The sequence below is a fragment of the Necator americanus genome, chromosome II (assembly GCF_031761385.1).
Source record: "Necator americanus strain Aroian chromosome II, whole genome shotgun sequence".
Classification (NCBI taxonomy): Eukaryota; Metazoa; Nematoda; class Chromadorea; order Rhabditida; family Ancylostomatidae; genus Necator; species Necator americanus.
In genome coordinates this window covers 11,772,098-11,793,186 of record NC_087372.1, presented here as the reverse complement: position 1 = coordinate 11,793,186, position 21,089 = coordinate 11,772,098, and the positions used below count along the sequence as shown (strand labels likewise).

The 21,089-nt window shown below is 39.6% G+C and overlaps 1 protein-coding gene across 1 annotated transcript; it reads right to left on the bottom strand.

The window, feature by feature from the left end:
• Nucleotides 1-10,556: 10,556 nt before the first annotated feature.
• On the bottom strand, nt 10,557-11,135 carry RB195_017573 (uncharacterized protein; the record flags this gene model as incomplete). Its single annotated transcript, XM_064184627.1, has 1 exon — nt 10,557-11,135. One exon carries the CDS (start codon nt 11,133-11,135, stop codon nt 10,557-10,559), a length of 579 nt encoding a protein of 192 aa, XP_064040508.1.
• Between the last annotated feature and the right edge of the window lie 9,954 nt (nt 11,136-21,089).

Genomic DNA, 21,089 nt, shown 5'->3' with positions numbered 1-21,089 from the left:
GAGATTCCCTACATGCCAAGGAATTAGAGATCTCAGTTCACCCACTGATGCAGTTTTTCCTCCTACAAGGCTTTGTCCTAAGAGTCAAGTTCAGTCACCCTAAGAGTCAAGGTAAGGTCCGAAGAGTTGCCTCAATCTCCGAGCAAACTGGTGCTTTTGATTCCTCGATTTGTAACAACTGTTTCGACGTCTTGCAGAAACCAACATACTGATGACTCTAACATTGTAAATTTCCCTTCTTCAAGAACATTTTGCTCCCTTTTCGTGTAGTAGCGGATGATAAAATTATTTCATGGCCCGGTGTAGTCGTAACAACACCATTTTCGTTACCATCGACATCATTAGGACGCGTTTGGTCCAGACTGTAAGAGGATCGACTGCGATTGCAGTATTGATCAATTGTTCGAAACCACCCTAATGCCAACCAAGCCTTTCACGCCTGCAGGGTCGATAAGTTGGTGCAAGACCTGAATGGGAGGATGAAAACACTGACTTGACGCGTTTGTTCACCCCCGCAAGCCATTCCAAAGGTGTCATCTATGAACATCACACGATTCTGAGTTCAAGTATTTAACTGCTGCAAAAATTATGCACGTTTTTCGTTGCCTTATCTTCAAGACAATTTTTTTTTTGGCATAATTCATCTTTAATACTAGGAACCGTATAACGCTTCGTAGCGCATTTCTTTGTAACTATTAGTGCTGAAGTGATTTTAAATGAGAATCAGTATTTGGTTAGTACCAAGACTTATCGATAATTTGTCCAGATAAGGTTTTCATCAAATCTCCTGCTATGAATTTAAGCTGGGCAGAACTGCAGCGGAGACAGCTCGGAATATCAAAGCTGTTTTGAGTGAGGGGGGCACCACTGAATCTACGAGACGGCGTAGGTTCTAAAGGTTTGTTGTGAGCCTCGAAGATAAGGAAGGTCGTGGCCACATTTTTGGACTTGACCTCCAGAAGGGAATCATGTAAGACGACTTGCTTTAAACTACACAAGATATTGCCCTAGAACTAGCCGTTGACCATTCAACAATCGTGCGCCATTTGGAAAAAATTGGAAGCATGAAAAAGTTGAAAAAGTGGGTGCTGCATGAACTGAGCCAGTCCCAAAGAAACTGCTGTTTTGAGATCTGCTGAATGTTTCTGCTGCGCAACAACTGTCCATTCCTTGATCGCAATGTTATCTGCGAATGGATCGTTCACGACAACAGGAAGGGTCCTGCACAATGGATGGACAAGGATGAAGCTTCCAAGCACTCTCCAAAGCATTTCCTGAAGAAAAATGCACTCGAAGAAGACCATGGTGACTGTGTGGTGCTGTGCTTTATATGTAATCTACTAAAGCCTTATTAAAGACCATCACCGCAGAGAAACATTGCGAAGAACAGCACCAAATGCACCGGAACCTTTAACTTCTTTGCTCGGAAAGAACAGTGAACAAAAAGGGCCGGTTCCCCTACACGACAATGCCTGACCACATATTTCACAGGTGAAACTACTGAAGTTGAACGAGTTAGGCTACGAGACTCTAATTCGTCGAAAACGACTTCCGGAAGTTCGTGGACTTTAAAAGCTCGAACTTTCAGCGGGAATTAGCAAGCTTGTGTCTGTTGGCAAAGATGCGTGGACCATAATGGTTCTTATTTCGACTGATAAGGTTGATTTTGAGGCGAGTTATATCGTTTCAAAGAGAATGTTTGAAAACGCAAAAAAAAAAACTGAAAACTTATTTTTGCACCAACCTAATAGGAGGCGTACGCGTCTCCATAGGGATTGATCAATGCTGTGCACTTTATAATTTATCTTTTTATCGACGTCATTGCACCATCGATTATCGCCTTTTTTTCGGAAAAGCTCCCTCGCAGTTTCTCCTATGGCCAACATTGGTTATGCTCATGTGCTTTTACATGGAAAGGGAGTAACTGCCCGGTGAAAGGTTACATTTCCATAAGGGTACGCAGTCTTCTCGCAGGCTTTTGTATTATTTCATCTCTCTGTGATTATTGAAGGAAACACACGACAGCACCCACCACTGCAAACGCTGCTACATACATTTATATGGGAAAGCACCATTATGTCCTATTAATTCACAGATAAAAATGTCGGCCTCTTATTCTGATGCAAGATGCACGTAGCTACTTTCATTTAAAAAAAGGCAGACACAAGCCATTAAAGTGCAAGTCTCCATCGGATTGAAGTCTCATTAAAAGAAGAGCTTTTTTTCTCGAATTTTTAGGGTGTTTTGTGGAATGCTGGATACGAATTCCCTCGCCAGATGTCCTAAAAGGTTCTGCATAGAGAAATGACAAAGTTTAGCTGAAAAACGGGGATCAAGAGATGACATAACATTACCTATTGCTTCCATAATTTAATTTTTTTCCGTGTTGAGAACACTACGTTCAGGAAGAATACGTCGTTCTGCTTCCCTTTGTAGTGCTAAGAATTACGACCGATAAGCGAACCGCTGAGATAATCCCATTCTGGAAAGGGAAGTGAACGTAAGCAAGTAGACTATGGCAGCCGATTGGCCGGCAAACTTCCAGGAGCCATGCAATTTGCGTGCAACGAGCCGATGCTGGAACCTAATAATCGCTGCGGGTACGAAATTCATAGACACTAGCGCAAACTACTAATCTCACTCAGGATATCAGTGTTGTGTTTTCCGTTTCAGTAAATACCAGTAACGGTGAATGCTACATTTGGAATTCCTCTATTTCCCAGAGTGCAATAGCTGACATTATGATTAACATTATGTACAAACGCTCTATGTTTGAAGTAGATGCCGGATCTCCTTTCCTAAGCAGAAAAAGAATTTTCGCTGCTTATACCGTCTCATCTTTTTAGTTCTTGTCGATGGCTGTTCAAGCTTTCTTCGCTGTTTTCCATTTCGTGTCGAAAATTTGTAGATTTTAAGAATTATCCGTGAACCATCAAAAAACTTAGCAGAAGCCTGTTCCCATAGAGGTTAACCCTGTAATTTCACACGCGCACACACTACTTTCACCATTCCTACATTTACGGGCTTTTACATGTAGTTAGATATAGAACCTCATTACAGCATGACGTTATTACGTAAGTAGCTAGCTATATCGTCGCTGGCTGCTCATTTCTAAGAATTCTCTCGTCGCATTTCTTTTACCATTTTCTGGGAAGACTTTTGAAAATCAGCAGTGAACCTCTTTATTCTAGCAAGCATTTAATAGAATATTTCAAAACATTGCTCAAAATGCGTTTTTGTTATTATTGTGATTTTTGTTATCGTCGCTATTATTTCTATCATCATAAAATGAATGGGTTCTCTTAGGAGGGTACATATGAACTATGGAAGAAGAATATCATAAGTTCAAAAAGTTGCAACGATTGAAGAAATGCCACTAGCCGGGGGGGCATGGGTACCAGCCCATTTTTGCACATCCGTTATGGGACGCTTTGTCTTATACATGTGCACAACCTCCATAGAAACAACGTTTAAATGCGGTGTGCGGTGAGATGACAAGAATGAGACTCGCCATTCCTCCTCTCCTTGCCACCAGTACCCCAAGCTCGACATCAAACATTATTTTGAACACGCTGCCGAACAAAAATGGACTCCCGCCATTCACTTTTCATTAGCGAATGGTTGATTCGCCGAACGGCTACTTCTATTATGCATAAAATATCTTGTGCATGATTCTACGAGAAGTTAATTCAGTCCTGACATCACTTCGTTCTCAGTTTGCTTTAGAATAACATATTTTCCACAATTATCATCTTAGAGCCGTATTTGTAAGACTTCCCGCCCAATCCAATGAATCAAATGACGTTCCTATTTAAAAAAAAAACTTTAAAAAAAATGAAAATGTGAATTTCATATCTACGGACTAAATATGTAGGTATGAGGTATGAGAGTGCGGTTTTCTTTCACAAAAACTTTCTTTGTTTCTGAATTTATTTCACCTAACACCTCCATTTTCCTCATATTTCTTGCCTTTTCTGTAACCACACTCATCCGAATGTTGTGAAATACTATGAATGTATAGAGTTGAATATTGTACTGGTTGCGACCTCGTTACCAAATATTCTATCATGTTTTCTTTTCAGATATACAATTTTTCGAAATTTTGGATGTAATTTACCTGATAGCAGCCATTCTAGGGAAATAGAAGTCCTCACGTGTTCCACTTCCACCCTAAAAAGTTCTGGAAGAGGGAAAGTATGGCAGTAATTTCTCGTCACATGGTACTGTAGGCTGGAGTGGTGATTGACATCACTTTTGTTTTATTTCTCCAGATCAATTTTCTTTCTTGCTTTCTTTCTTTCCTTCTTCTCCTCAAATTATATGACCCTGTCCATGCTTTCTACTAGTGCGCTTACGACTTTTTTAAATGAAACGTTTATTAGTCTGACGTTTCAGCTTTTTCACCTTCATTAAAGGTCGCCGTAGACGTTTATTGGAACAATCCTAGGTTTTTTCCGTCACGCCCCACACTACTTTGGATCACTAGTTCCACCATAGTCGTTCAAGATGGTGAAAACAGAAGCCATATACATTGAAATTAGTGTTATGTACTGTTCCTGTGGATGTACGGCTTATAAACTACGTTATTCACAGAAGCAGGGTACAAGTTCGAAATACAATACAGCACTAGGCATAACTACGTAGTTACTCGCCTATTCTTTCTTCTTCTGAAAATTTGCGAAGACAAATTGCAGCTAAGAATGAATGAGATTTTCAAAGATTCCAAAGTTTTTTTTTTTCACGCGGTAGGGATTTCAGTGATTTTCAATAGGTAGCCAACTCTTCAACATAGCTGTGAATTGCTCTTTTAAACTAACAACCTGCTGTTTATTTTTTTCTATTATGCAAATGACGATTAACTCAATATCTGTATGCAAAATATTTGAAGGCAGAATACTTCCGACACAGCTTTACAAGATTCCTTTCCGATTTCCCATGAAAATCCAGAAAAAGCATTGAATTCGTTATTGCTTATTCAGAAAATCAAGTATAAATTTTAATGGGTGGACATTAATCGTGACAAACTGTGAAAACTTCCGTTACCTGTCTCAACCGTCTTGCTTGGCGCCAACAGTGAGTAGTGAGTAACCACAGTAGAAATCGATAGAACTAAGAAGGGACTTAAAAATTTAATTTGAAAAATTTCAAACTAATTTAGATCTATTTAATTTCAATTTTTGAAGTTTAATTATATCCCTGATTTGTGAAGTAATTTTCACAAAAAATGATTGTCCTCTTCGATATTTTTGGGGAAATCGTAGCTGCTGCAATCAGTGCACGTTTCAATCTGATCGAGACAGTGCAGTGCTACCGCCTTTGGAAAATCCTTTCAGATAATACTATTTCAAAACAGTTCAAAGGTTATACTTGACCTTTAACCTACGACTTAGAAACGGGAGAAAATGTGCTCAACGTCATCGAACACCCCACCGAAAACGTGATGCTAGGAGTATCCCATTTCACCCAAGTCAAAGAGTGTATTCGGAATTCCACCCTCCTACGCTCGATCGATCGAAGGTTGGAGACGCTAAAGTTTCAACCAAGAAAGATAAAACAGCGATAACGAGGAGAAGTGATACGTGTTGACGACAATCGTTGTTCAGGAGCCGTGGGCAAGACGGATTCGCGGAAGGATAGAAGACAGGAAGACCGCCGACCTGATAGTTTTACGCCTTCGTGAGGATCCTCAAGAGATTTTTTCCCTTTCAGTCGAAGCTCCTTCGAACCCCTCTTCATGTCCCTCGCAGAAGGGGCAACCACTGAACGAGTAATACCTTTCCATCCCCGTTATTAACTTTCCTTCTTGCTAGTAGAAGCGAAGAACTGAGAGTTGTTATAGGATGGCTCAACTGACGAAGTGCTGCAGTATCTTGCTCTACAGTTTTTTTTTTTTTGGGAAAAACAGGAAAGGCGAACTTTTTTTTGGAAGCCTTCTAGTGGCAAATTCTCAAAAAGCAAAGGTGGCGCTTATAATTTTCAAACGCTATGTACCAGCTGAATACTTGTCAAGTAGTAGTAATAACTCGTTCCCAAGGATATTCGCGCTAGGAGTATAGAAAATAGAATACTTTGTAATCGTTAAGAGAACAGTGATATTTATTTAGATATTAATACTTATTTATTTATGTAGTTTATTAGATCTGCTATTGTTTTTTGGTTTTGTTTTTGCTTTTTTTTTTCTTCTCTTTCAAAATTAGCAAATTAAAGCAAAAACCTCTGCGGAGACGGAACTGTTAAAATTTAACCTTGATTTAGTTTTAGACTAGTGTCTTCTGCTAACGAATCTTCAACGCCTACCTATTTACAGTAGGCGTTGAAGATTCCTTGCACGATACGCCGCGACGCGTCACGTGGATGCAGCTGTTATCCTGCCTCTGCGATCGATATAACGATTGATCGATATGATAGCAGGATGGCGTAGAATAGCTCTCCAAAGCTCTTTTCTCCTTCTCTTTCTATAGTTTTCCTGCTTCCTCGTGTTCTTCTAGATGATTAGACTCTGTTAGTTTTAGCAATAATTTTCTTCTTCAGTTTTTTCGTTCGCTTCTTTGCTGGGTTTCGCCTCTGTGGTTGCAGTTTGCAGGAACCAGATTTCTGCTCATTTATTCGTGTAATTGTGATTTTGCATGACTAGCATTCTTCGTAGTCATTTCTGTTTGAGCAGCGACTTCAAAGAACGTTAGTCATGCACAATGTCACAAAAAACAAGAGGAATCCAACTCCTAATTCTTGGAGACGGTAGAAGATACCGATATGGCTAACGGAAAAGAGATTTTCGTGCGGTCACAACTGCAAAAGAGATCTAATTGTGCACGGATACATGAAAAAAGAGGCAGGAACCCAATACACTTGAGGTCAACAGTGCTTCTAATGTTCTGAACTAATCTACCTTCATGCATATTGCTCAAAATTTGTTCCAGGTAGGGTTGATGCAGGTTGAGAGTGAGGTAAAACTGTAACTTCACCACTGTGGATCACTTAAAAAAAACTTCAACTAGCTCGTTACATCGAAAAAAAACTACTAGTGCTATGTTCGCTCTTTTTTTCATGGGAAATTTTCTTTTCTAACCGGAAATCCAGGTTCGCCATGTGACTGCACGATCGATGGTTTAAAGCCGCATTGCTGGATTTCATTTCTTCGTGGCGCATAAATGGTGTCAGATTTGTGATTGAGGATAGAGACACTGATTTGGTCAATCTGTTGGCCCACAAGTCATTGTAAGAGTGCGCACGAGTTCCATAAACCTCAAACGATTCTAAGATGAAGTGGATGTTTTGATCATCATCATCCCCACTGGGATTGATCAACACCGTTCATCCTATTCTTTATCTTTAGTGGAAAGTCCACCCAGATTTTCTCAAATACTGTCTCTGTGTCCAAATATTGCGAGTAACTGACTTACTACAGTTCTCCATAACGTGGGTCCTTTGGGTTGTCAGCCAGTTCTCATAGCCTAGATGGCTCAAGAGAAATCTTCAAGGTTCAGTACTTGGAGTTGGTGAGTACGAGTGAATGAAAGTAATCACTGTGCCTCCTGGAATTCCCTAGGTAACGAAATCCATGTGAGAGTCAGAGGAGGAATGCGCTTGAGTTCGTCTCAATTACAAGGTTCGTCGTCGATTCCCCAACTCACTCCTTCATCTAAGCCTTGCATTCTCGAATGCGGGGTTCTGCGGTTGTTTGGTGTCGAATTGCATGTGAAAATCACTTCTCTGCATTTCTTCTCTGAAACCAAAGTTTTAGCCAGAATTTTTTCTGAACTATTTACTTGAGAAAATAACTTTTTTTCCGTCCTATGGCTGTAGTACACAGGGTGGTTTGAATGTGAAAGAAAAATTAAGTTCCATGTTTGCAGAACATTTAAGCATTTTCTGATTACAAAGTAATTTTAAGAGATGTATTTGCTCAAGCAGAAGATCTATTAGCTTCACAGGTTGTTCTGCTTCAGCGGCAATTCCGTTTTCATCCCGTTTGTAACATATATAGGTATAATTCTGCCATTAGTACAATGTTCCACGAAGTTTTTCATTCCACGAAGGTTAGTCTTCTTGCAAATTTGAAGCATCTGCGTCAACGTTTGGAAAAATGAGGGCTCCGCAAACGTTTCTCCTACGTGTCATCTCAAATCCCCGACTATATCAACATCAAAATCAGCTTCAACTCCCGTCATTTACAGACAAGCACATTCAGGAGCATTTTCGAAATGCATGAAATTCGCGTGAAATTTTTTTCCTCTCACGAATGAATACTACGCAACGAACCTCAAGCAACGCTTAATTGACTGCATATTCATTCTCGTCATTCATGTCATAGAAGTTGTTCAATGTAGAAATTCTGCACATTTGATTTATGGTGCTTGGTTGTTTTTGAGCTTTTTTGAGCGTTTTTGGATCATGGAGGATTTGCACAATTAGGGAGAGGCATCCTTCTTTTTTCCTTATATACAATGTCTGTATTGCCTGGAACCATATTTGATCTTTCCTGCGAGAGTTGCTGAGAGGCTTCTACTCTCTGGAGCAACGGGAATGGTATCCTTCTGTTTGACGGACCTCAAAAAGAAATATCTCTATCGGAGCTTTCCTATCTTCAAATATTTCTCTTTTTTCCTTTTTTATCTCCAGCAACCCACTGAATCTCAGTCTTTTTCAGAGGGTTTCGTGCAAACTCCTCAACACCCATGTAACTGTCCTTAGAATTATAGATCCGTGTTTTGCTTTGAATCATTGACGTGGAATAAGACTTCTACTAGCGTGAAACGAGATAATCTTTGCAACAACTTTTCGATCTACTGACGACGATGGCAACATTTTCTCTGGCATAATAAAGTGACAGAATAGCTTTTAGAGCATAGATCTGTACAGTGTTTTTTGGTCTCTTAAACAATCCACGAATCTGGGGTGGTGCGGGTTTCATGCGGATTATGCCTATACGGAGCCGTAGATTATGGAGAGAAGGGTGATCCCGTCCATTTCTTCCTAATTGCCGTAAAAAAAGGCTCAGAAGATATGGCATCGAGCGTTCTGTAGCGCAATTTTCTACCACGAGTTCGATTGGAGCGCGCCAGCCTTGCGCACACGCCGCATCTTCCGGTCCGTTTTTTACCCCAATTAGCAAGACATGGACGGAATCACCCATCTCTCCATAATCTACGACCAAGTATAGGCATAACCCAACTGAAACCGGCACCACTCCATATTCGTGGGGTGATGCCTTTAACTATATTCTCAGCGCATTGTGGTGCTTTGTCCCGAATTCGCTCGTTTCCTTCTGCTTAGCTCTGAGGTTAATTCGTTCATCGAGTGTATATCCCAACCTAGACACAAAATAAAGGATAATGTTTCTAGAGTGTCAGTCCGCTTGGGATGCGCCAGCGCGTTTCACTGCAGTTCCGAACCGTTGAGGTTTTGGAACGCCTGTTGGCCTACAGAATTACTTGCAGTGCTCTGCCGATGCGCCAAGTCAGTGTTTTTATCCTCCGCGACTAGTCTGGTACCAATTTATCGACTCCACAGGGATGAAATGGCTTGTTTGTCGCTGAGCGGTTTCGAACTATCGACGGTGCAATCACAGCGATCCGAGTAGCTCGGATATATTCGCTGAGTGTAGCTAGAATTTCGGAGACCCATCCGTTTTTTATGAACATTCACACACATCCACTCGTCTATCCATTCGCAGATGTACGCAGACATACATACACATAATTCACTAGAGTTAACTCTAAAACTGGCTAGAATTTGATCCGAGATGGTGATGTATGAATATTTCAAGTACTGTATCATCAACGAAGCGAAAGTGGTGTGACTTATAGCTATCCTTCTTTCCAGGTTATTCTATTCAAATTCCAGCTGCGTGTTCCAGAAAGTGGCACTGAAATTGTAGTCACTTTCTTCACGTTGTAGGCGTCACTGCACAGAAGCAGAATTCATGTCCAAATCTGCTACATAACTTAGGAAAGCATTTTCATGTATTCAGTTGGGTTCGTCATAGTTGTCAAACTGGTATACGATCGTTTTTGTCTCAACTGTTGTAATTCAACATTTGTCGAGTAAAACTGTTGTACAGTTGATTCAAGCACATAATTGTTCTGATCTTACTTCTTCACTTACGTTGGATCAAAGGTTTTCAAGCCGTCAAAAGAAATTAGGTTGATAAGAAAGTCGTGTCAGTCTTGTAATTTTTTTCGTATTTTTTTTTCAATACACAATGGAAATCAACCAGCAATATAATCACCATTGTTAGTCAGTACAATGTTCCACCTAATGGACTAATTAGGACTACTTAATTGAGGTTAGCAAACACTTTCTCGCTGAATTGGTTAGGCTGAGAATCGGGGAAGTCGGCGGTCGGCGGTCGCCCGACTAATGTTATAGAAGCTGGTGGAAGTTTTCCTAGCTAAGAAAGCTTCAAGGATGTGGAATAAGTGATAATCAAAGGAATATCTCAATAGGTAGATGTGTAATATGTCCTAGCCAAGCTCTTCGATTTGTTGATGTGTCTCCTTAACTCTATGAAGTCCCGCGTTATCATGAAGGAGATGCATCGAAGCTCGTCTCGGCTACTTTTCTCGAACACGTTCTGTGAGTTTTCTGAGCTGAGTACCGTAAATGACAGAGGTGACAGCGTATCTTTGCGGAAACAGATCGTACAGCAATTCCCTCGAATCCCAAGAGGGAGGAGGGCCTTCTTGGGGTGCATGCTCGACTTTGCTAGTGTTGGTGTGGCTTCTCGTAGAGATCCTTGCAGCGCGATGTGGCCGAAGGATTAGAGACTGACAGATGGATATCTGCGTGTTCCGCATGTCATCCGACAAGGTATGAGGAATCCAGTACTTTTCTGGATGAGATGAGGGACGGCTGAGAACTGCTGGTTGGCTCAAATCGAGTCTCATCGCAAGCCTGCGGTTGCTAACCTCCGGATCCTGTTTGACCGCGCCGAGAATGGCACGGTTTTCCACAGTACGTAGGCATCCCGACCGGTGCTTTTCTTTCAGCATTGTGTCTCCTCTTGGGAAGCGAGCAAACGGGCGGTGTACAGTCTTGATGTAGTGATCCCTTCCGCCAATGCGGTTTTGAAGTTGCGGACTGTTGTTGTCGCTTCTCTGCCATAGAAGATGCTGCTCTTGCGAAATTGGCATTGTAGTTAAAGTGAGAGATGGATGCTAGATTATGGATACCTCCAGCGAGAATCTTCGAGAATGTTCTACAAATAGCAAATGATACATCATGGGTATCCATCAAGAACCAAAAGTTCTCGATGTTAAAAAAAAAATCAGTACAATACTTTTCCAACAACCAGATATATGTACGTATGGTCAGTAGTGCTAATTCCTTATCAGAACCGTGTTTATTCGCTCGTGTGACCCTTCTTCATCTAGTTTTCCGCTCTTTTCTTCACTGTTTAGGAATTTTCTTGTAAGAGGATTGTCGCTGACAGATACTAAGCGAAATGAAAAATAGTTGCCAGTGTCATGAACATCTCCTTTTGTGCACTACAATACTGTGTTCCCCAGTGATTAGAAAAATTTCACCCAGGAAGTACCATTTGAAGATTCAACCATTACGTGGATCCGCAGCAGAGCTCCTAAAAAGCTCAAATTTGATCCGGTCAGGATCGCAATTCCACTTCGTAATTCGTAATTTAATTCATGTTGGGAATTCGAACTTCGAAAACTTCGACGAACTTCTAAAATGAAATTATTTTCAGCTGAATAAGGGGTAAACAGACGTGGTTCTCGAGAAAAATCGTAGATGACATTTCGCATTATTCTTCTCGATGTAGTGATTGTTCCAATTAGTTTCCGATGTGATGATTATTTACTAGAGATGCTTTGATTGACGTAGCGATTGTTCTTTCCCGCCTCTGCAGCATTACCTAATAGCGCTACTCCTCTCTCGCTGAGGTTTTTTTTGTCTTTTCTCCAACTATCTCCGCTCCTTGACATCAGTTTGTAGCTGGAACGTTCAACATCACCCCTAGATACAAACTCGAAAGTTACTACATAAAGACTTCTCCCGGTGCGTTTCAGACTCTCGGCTTTCTTTGTACAGAAAATGCTGTCGCCTGACTAAGGAATTTTGTTTATTTATTCATTTATCTATTGCATACACTAATTGTGCGTCAAATGAAAAAAGACAAAACACATTTGTGTGGAAAGAACATTTGAAAAAGAAAGAAAAATCAACAACGTTATTATCAATAAATTGCGCTTACATAATTAAGCCTTCGATAACCGCTTCCGACAAAAACCTTTGTATAAAGCTAAGTATAGCTCAACATCTTTTCTCCTTTCTCTCTTTTTTCTCTCTCGTTTCTTTTTTCCATTTTTTCTTCAAAGGAGTTTATTTGTTGGAGACTGTGCTATGTATATACGCACAATATTATATCAACAGAGGAGATCTGGAGTGAGTCATTCTTCTTCAGCGTTCGAAACACTCGAGGATCGCTAATAACTTCATTCCTGCACTATTTCAATGCCATGGTCGAACTCACACTTTGTTTTCATGTGTTTTGTCCTTGTGATGTAAACAGTGTGCTGTAAGAATGCACCGTACTGCTCACGAGGTCTAGTCTCAAGTTACGCCAGGCTGACTAAGAAGTTGTATAGATCACATGCTTTTTCCCTGGATGTTTCACTTGATCTCGGAAACGTATATAAGTCTCTTCATAACCTATTCTGAGGAGATTTTTCCTGTTATTTTTCACTCATTATCACTTCTGAAATGTGCTTATTTTGATGATAAGACGATTAAGGATTAAAACTAGTAACAGAAAATTGTGTGGTACAAATCTCCTTTAATCCGACTGAAATTCTTTCGAAAATTGAAATGGGAATGCAGCACTAAGCTGAGTACTACTGTATATATTTGAAGCTTGTCAACATGTTTCAGCTTTACCAAATGAGATACAAAAATAGCCGATTCTCTACTTCGTAATCATTTGACCCCAATGAATCTTTTCATTTTCTTATTTTTTACATCTTTCTCTTCCAATTCCTATTCATTTCTATTTCGTATCGCCCTAGTTTTTAGCCGGATCATTTTAATCTAAGTCTTGGTCTGAATCTTCATTCCCTTTCCTTTCTCGTTTTTGGAAATCCAGGAAATGCAGGCACAGATGTGCGATGTTGTCCACCATTTTCTCTCTTCACCTCGATTCACGAAATGAAAAGGTGTGCTTGATACACTCTCACAGCGCATTCTATAATAAGCATTGTTGATTGAACCACAGCTCTGAAAAGATGCATGTATTGAGTCGTTGTATAGCGTCCAAGAGCCGATATTAGGTTAAAAAAGGATAAAGGATGTAGTCGTTGCCAGTTTCAATCCGTTTCGGATGCGCTGCTGCGTTTTAGAGCAATTCAGAATCGTTTGAGATTAACAAATGCACCTCTGGCCAATACAATAACCTTCTAGAGCTAGCAGATGTATCAAGTCAGTGTTTCATTCTTCTAGACAAGCCTGATACCTATGTGTCGAACCCGGAGGAATAAAAGGCTTTGTTTCCACTAGGACAGATTCGAACCTCCGATCGATCGTGCAGTCACAGTCGGCACTCTTACCGACTGCGTTACACCCGCCGGTTTTAACGTCCGGTTATAAGGAACAAAAAATATTTTGAAAGAACAAAAAAAAACAACTTCACAGAGTGAGCGAAAAAAAAGCCCCTAGGCGTCAATCTACCACATAACCTACTGTGCCTTAGGATACCACTGCTGCTTGCTTCATTTCTGGTCATTTCTGGTAGCAGCTTCATTAAAAATTAACTATGTCGTCATGCTCATTTCCAGCACATTTTCTCCATTTTCATAATTCATTTGGCCAGCTATCTCTCTAGCTGTGCAAGTTTTCTGAATATGACTTTGAGATGGTTATGTCCTCACCTCTGGATCAGATACTGTTCTCGGTCATCCACTACCTATGAGATATTTCCTCTTAGTAATTATCCTAGCTCCGGAAGGAGTTAACAAATAACATCAGTGGAGGATTCATCAACGTGGGGGTTGCCTTTAAAGAAAATTCCATTCTATCCACCGCTCATCCTTTTCATGTTCCCCAATTTAGTGTTTATATGTGCTCGCAGAGTGCAAAGGACAGCGGAGACATTAATCCATCCAATCAAATCCAAGAGCCAACTTTTCTCTTTGAGATAAGTTCACCCGTTATGTGAACAGAATGATTTCTAAGGGGATTTTAGGGTTCAAAAGATCACTCAACGTGTAACTTAATCCCTTTTGAGGCGATTGAAACTTTGTTGGTGTGAATGTGTTTGCTTCTATCAGACTCTTTCTTCTTTAATAGTTCATAGAGAAAGACATGGTTTTTACTTGAATATCGAACCACATGACCTTTCACTGAGTGAATTTGAAGCGCTATCCTTGAAAACACGCAGAGTGGTATGATATGGAAGAATCTGGAGAGAATTCGTTTACATTTGACTATTATGCAAGTGAAACGACCTCGAAAGCAGCGTCCCAGATATTTTTCAATATCCGGGTCTCCCCAATTGGTAGATTGAGTTCGTGACGCAGCTTTCAAGTATAATCTCGACGAAAAACAGCACCAGCTATAAATATTGGAAACAGACGCCTTAGTTTGCTCGATGTTGCAACTCTCTTTATACTTTAAAAAATAAATAATCAAATATATATATAAGTTCCAGATAAAGAGAGTGTAAAAATCTGATCTTAAGCGCACTAGGCTCATCAAAGCCGTTGATTTCTCGAAGGGTTTGGAATGAGCTACGACTAAATATTACTTCTATGAACTCAATATGTAGATATAACTTTGAGAGCGTAAAATCAAAACTTAATTTGGGTATACATTGAAAACCTCTTTTGTCGTTTTTTATTGCTATTTTTTATTGCTTCCTTTCTTTTATTTTTAGCAAGCAATTTACTTAGGGATGCAATAATTAATCTAAGCTTTGAGCCATATATTCACTCTTCCTTGTCCACACGCTATTTCTATGTATATCAACCTGAAAAAGTGGTGTATAAATGTGGAGAGGAAACCACTTTTCCGGGAACAGATTAGCTGCTCGGTATAAAAGTGTGTTATTGGCTGTGGAGGTAATTTCTTACAGTGAATGATTGTGGCAGAAGAAAAACCCCTTCAACACGTTTATCGGCCCCTAGCTCCTCCCACTGAATTCATTTCAGTCTTCTGGAACTTTGCGTAAGACGCAATGATTCGCTATTTCGTCATTTTTCGCAGAAATGCACTATTCATGCATATTCAGGATGTGTACAACTGCAAACCTTGGATTGTGTAATCAACTCAAATCAACTTTCGCAAGAAACAAATGAAAAAAGAGCGCAAAATACTGAATATCGAGAAAAATTAGGTTACGCGTAAGTATGAACTAATTATGTAGTTCCACTCGATTTCATTCCAAAAATGTCTCCAAAAAGACTCAGTCGACAAGTCATTGATCGATATTGACGTATATGCAGATCCATATATTTGGATTTCAAAATGTTGTGTCAATATTAAGTGCTGTACTACTGTGAGATGTAGATGATTTTCGTAGTAATTGTGGTTAAAACAAAAAAAAAAGTCTTCTTGCTCAGAACAAATAATCCGAAAACTGCACACTCCATAAACAGGACCGTTTAGAAGGCAGAAGAATAGAGCCCGTTTTTTTGTGAAATAATTCCACCTACTATGTGCTAATATCGAAGATGATTCAAGATTTACAGTGGACGAAACACATCTGCGTAATTTAGTAATCCGGACAAACTCAACTCCGGATTTTACTCGAAAGTATAAACCGCAATTAAATGCGAGAAAATGAAGTAGTGAAATAACTTCTACACGTTCTGCCCTCTTTTTGCACTTTTTCAAATTCATTTTCACTATATTTTTCGTGCCAAATTTTTCCTTCTGATGAGTTTGTTGCTGAAATATTCTTACGAACAAACTTTTTTTTTGTTCAGTTTAGGATGAGGTGAAATTGCATGAATTCATCTGAAAGAAAACGATGCGCGATGATGATTCTTACCATTACTTTGTCTCAACATTCCATGTCATTCTTTCTACACCATATATTTGATTATTATGTACTTGATGTATATAATGCTATATATTGTTGTATTTTATATATTATTTTGCATAATTTACACATTTTTAAAAAAAATATTGCTAAGGTCCATATAAGTTTGCAAGATCGTAAAAATTTGGAGCACTCTTTACCCTGTACCTCACCTCATCGTTGACTGGTTTCTCCAACTGTTGTCATTGCCTTGATAGCCACTTCTTGTGGGCAGAACTATCTGCATTGTCCGTATCGTCCATCAGATCCATAGTTCGAGCTGGAAAGCTCTTGTGGTTTGACCTAATTGGCTCACAACTCTTAGATAGGAAGTTGGCGATTATTTCCTATGACCCACCCACAATCCATAGCTTCCGCTCGAAACCCTTCAGCTCGCTTGAATGTCTTCACACTAAAACTATTAGGTATTCACCCATTATAAGTGCTTTCCCTTTATAGATGTTTTGTTATAGAGCAAACAAACTCATATTTATTATGTAAACTGCTCAATTCAGTAACGTGCCAAGTTTTCCACTCTTTCATTATTTAATAAGGCGCTTGCGACTAGCATTCAAGCCCTCAGGCGAAGAGTAGCACTCAAAATCTCGTCGAAAAGCGGGAAAAACTTATGAATCGGAATCCTTCACCGGAGAGCTCGAGCTTGCACGACGACTATACGACAATCTGCTCATCTATTTCTCACTCCTGACAATAAGCGAACTCATCCACGAACTTCTTATTGAATGCATAGTGGAATTCTTTATGTTAGAATCAGATGGGCACTAACCTAACCTCCCCACTTTAATTTAAGATGATTACGAATTCAGAAAATAATGCTTGGAGACAATGAAATTTTCAGTTCAGATAATTCGCCATTCGGGTAATGTCTTTGCTTTGGGGTATGTTTGTGTCGTTGCTATGATTCCATTCCTTAGCTCTGGCGTGAAATGATAAATTCATGCAAAACAGCGCAATCCTCAATGTAGTGTAAAATCCCGTAAAAATTATGTTTCACGTTATTTTTCTCAAATCTTCAGTTCCAACTGTGTCTGTATGCGCTAGCTGTTTTTCAAAAAGTTCTGCTCATATCTTTTCATCCGTCATACAAAACTTAGCCGATTTTTAAAGTAGTGGAAAATTCCGTAAACATTTTGCTTCACATTATTTTACTCACTTTTCCGTACTCTTCTGCGTAGGCAAGGCCATTCCGATCTGTTCATGGTTTTGACATCATTAAATATCCATCAGTAAACTCCACCGTTTTCAAAGCCATTTTGAATCGCCAGCACTCTTTAATTCTCCGTGTAGTCTCAGGAATTTAGTTAGCCTAAATGCATTTACCGCAATCGCGTGTTTATTAGTTTTTTTTCCCAGATTTTTTGAATACATTTTTTTCCTAGTCACCATAGCTGCTTCTAATTGGTATGCATGTCGCCCAGATTTTCCTCTTCCTACTAATTTTATCTGGCTTTATACACCAAAAAAAATCTCTAGTGATTTTTTAGAGGAAATTTTTCACAGAGCGTTAGGGTTAGCGCTTTTACTCTCCGGAATTTAGTTCCTCAATTGCTCCTCAACTAGAAGGCTTAATGTTTTCAAAAAAATTCTCTTTTCGCCGACAAGGGCAAAGTTCCGTGAATGTGGTTGTTCCTCTACTCACCCAGACAAATATGCTGCTGTCCTATGAAATATGCGCAACGGAAACTTCCGAGTACATTCTGGTGGAGCCCGTTATCGGATCCAATCGTCTTTTACGTTCATCATAACCTATGTATGCAAAACGTGCATTTTCTAGTGCTCGATTAGGCAGCAAATTGAACTGCGCCCGTTTTTGGGCAGAGGCAAAAATCTTTCGCTTCCATCAAGATCTTTGTTCTCATCGGATGTTATGAATGCACTACATGTCATTAACGAAATGAAAAGCTAATGTACTTCTGAGTATCCGCCGTTCCCCCAACATCTTTGCTATAAGATAGATTTCGAGCTATAATCACTGCAGGTTCTTCCTTAAAAAATATCAAAAAAAAGTGTCGGTCATATCTGATTGAATTCCTGATCATGTGAGGCGAATTACTTGCCGGTGTATCTGCTAAAGAAGTATCAGCCGTTGCACTGACTTTTGTCTCCTACTCAGGTACCTCCGAGCTTCGAAATTTTTTCTTTTTCTTGAGAGAGAACGAGACGAACTGAATGCTACGAAAATATCCTTTGGACTTCTCTCCTATCCTCAATATCCTACCACTCGGATTCTACTTACTTTCACTCAATCCACATCAATTTCCAACCAATTTATTATTATTATTTATCATTTATTATCGATTATTCGACTATCTACAGACAGTTACTAGTTAAAAAAAGGTAAAAAATCTTTATCACATCATTAGATTTAAACATAACCTAACCATTGTTACAGGAAAAAGTTTTGTGTGTGCAACATAGGCTTTCTCCAGTTAAATTTTATGGATTATGTGTGTTATGAGGGAAATCAGATTCATCGCAACTATCAAATTAAAATTTGGTGAATCTGATTATTGATACTTGATTTCTTGATTTTTTCATTTGTTATTTAAATTATTACCAGTAATCAAATTATTAATTAATACTATTAAATTTAATTATCATTTATTATTGATTATTTATTTAAATCTAATGATGTGATAAATATTTTTACTTTTTTTTACACAGTAACTGTCTGCAGAGGGTCGAATAATCGATACTAACAGATAAATAATAGTAATAATAACCTGATTGGAAATTTTAACGGTCACTTCTTCAACGGTTAGCGGTTTTCATTGAACAAATTTGTATCAAATTAAAGATACAAAATATTGACGAACTTCTTTGGTAGCGATTGGCCACAAAGCATACATAACAATTTTTAGTAATTGCTTTATTTCTCCTTGTCTGCCTATTCCTAATAACTCTTGCATAACAGAGTTTCCAAGCATCCTGGTATAGCTAATTAGATACAGCAGTAGTCATTTTCTCTAGTTTACCAGCTGTTGAGTTGCTACTTTTCGTCTAATAGCTTGTTTCGCCTTCGTAGTCACCACTATTTAGAGTTGAAGAGTTATTCGATCGCACTAACACAAATGCTTCAAGTACTAACAACTAAAACGAAAAGTAAGGTGTATGGATGAAGTGTCCGGGGTTAATCAATCCGTTTGGGACACGCCACCACGTTCACTTCAATTCAGAATGGTTTGAGGTTTACGTGAGTGTGTATACTTCTACTTCTAACATCAACTTTTCAATCTGCTGGTGACAATGACAACATTTTTCTCTGGTCTAATAATAAGTAGCAGTGGCAGAATGGTTTCCAGAGAATAGGCCTCTACAGTTTTCTCTGGTCTCTTGACCACATTCTCGACGGTCTGTAGTGCTTGCTCCCAAGTTCGCTCGTTTCCTTCTGCTAAGCTCCGGGGTCACGTCGTGTTCATATCCCTACCTAAACACAAAATAAAGGAATAGGGTTCTGGCTTGTCAATCCGCTTGGGATGAGCCGACGCATTTTACTGCAATCCGGAATCGTTAAGGTTTTGGTAAAGCTGTTGATCTAAAAAATGCCTTGCGAGGTTCTGCCGATGTGTCAAGTCCGTGTTTTTATCCTCGCAGAGAAGTATGACACCACTCCATCTACACCGGAGGAATGAAAGGCTTGTTTGGCACTAAGGCGGTTTCCAGTCATTCCTGTAATGGAACCCTTTACCGACTGAGACACGTCCGCCTATAAACCAAAACTGAGAGCAGATAAAAATTTAAAAAATTGAGACATAGAAACAGAAAACTCCTAAATTTTTTGCTATGAAACCGTCTAAGACATACGTCCGTGTGTTTTTGACATGGAACCTTAGGTATTAACAGTCCTACGCAGCTCTGAGAACAGAAGTTCCATAAGCATCATCACTTTTGGTTATCTCTATCGGTGGTCAATGAACATTCGACCATAATTAACTAATCTGTCAATTGATACTGCTAGATAAAGATGCATTCACTACAAACACCATAAGGACCGTTTTCGAGGAAATTTGCAATGTCCGAGTATTCGGATATAGTGTCCGAATATATCAGGGCTTAGATTCTGGGGCATTGTTTCGAAGTATTACCACAAAACACGAACCCTCCTCTTGAAAATCAAAGAATCAATGGCATCAGGTGGTTTTGACGTATCAGTTTACCCAATAAAAGCGACCCTTTTACGCACATTAAGGATAAACGATAGAGTGTACGGCGTTGATAAATCTCTTGCGATGCACCTAAAGGATAAAGGATAAAGTGTCTGGCGATAATCAATCCGCTTGGGATCCACCCACACGTTCAGCTTTAATTCAGAATCGCTTCAGGTTTATGAACGAGTGTCTAGCCTACAATGACTTGCAGGCCGTTGGATCAGGTCAATGTTTTTATCCTCCATGACAAGCATCCTAACAATTTACCGACTTCGGAGAGATAAAGGGCTTGGTTCGCACTAGGATGGAATCGAACACTTGGTCGTTCAGTCGCAGCGGATTCCTAGGATTGATTAATGATATGAGTAGCTTGAAGTAGATAAATGACAAAACCACCCGACGAGGCAATTCTTATCTATCCATCTAGACTATCCGCTAAATCAAATTATTTAAGGAAGGCACTTTTACGGCCTCATTCTTGTGAACAGGAATTGTAGGGATAGGCTCTAAAAATCCTGGATTGCTCAGGGCCAGAGCACTATGTTTGTAACAACCTACTGTTCCGATCAGCTTGCGGGTTTATTAGAACTGACAGCCACTACCTTGACATACCGCTGCGCAATGTTTGGAAGTCAGCTTGTGGTCATTAAGTGCGCTCAGTTCAATTAGTAAACTTTCAGGTAAATTCTCACGTGCAATGCAACTGCACGTGAGAATTCGCATCAGAGACGGAACGATCATTGCTTTATACTACAGTATGATTGTTGGACCTCTGTCCGCATGGCTACGTAGAGTACTAGTCCCTCTTCAGCTTTGTTCTCTCCATTCCTACGCAATTGTAGATCCGAACAAATTGGTTGTTGATTTCTTTCTGGAAGAAGCGCTCACGT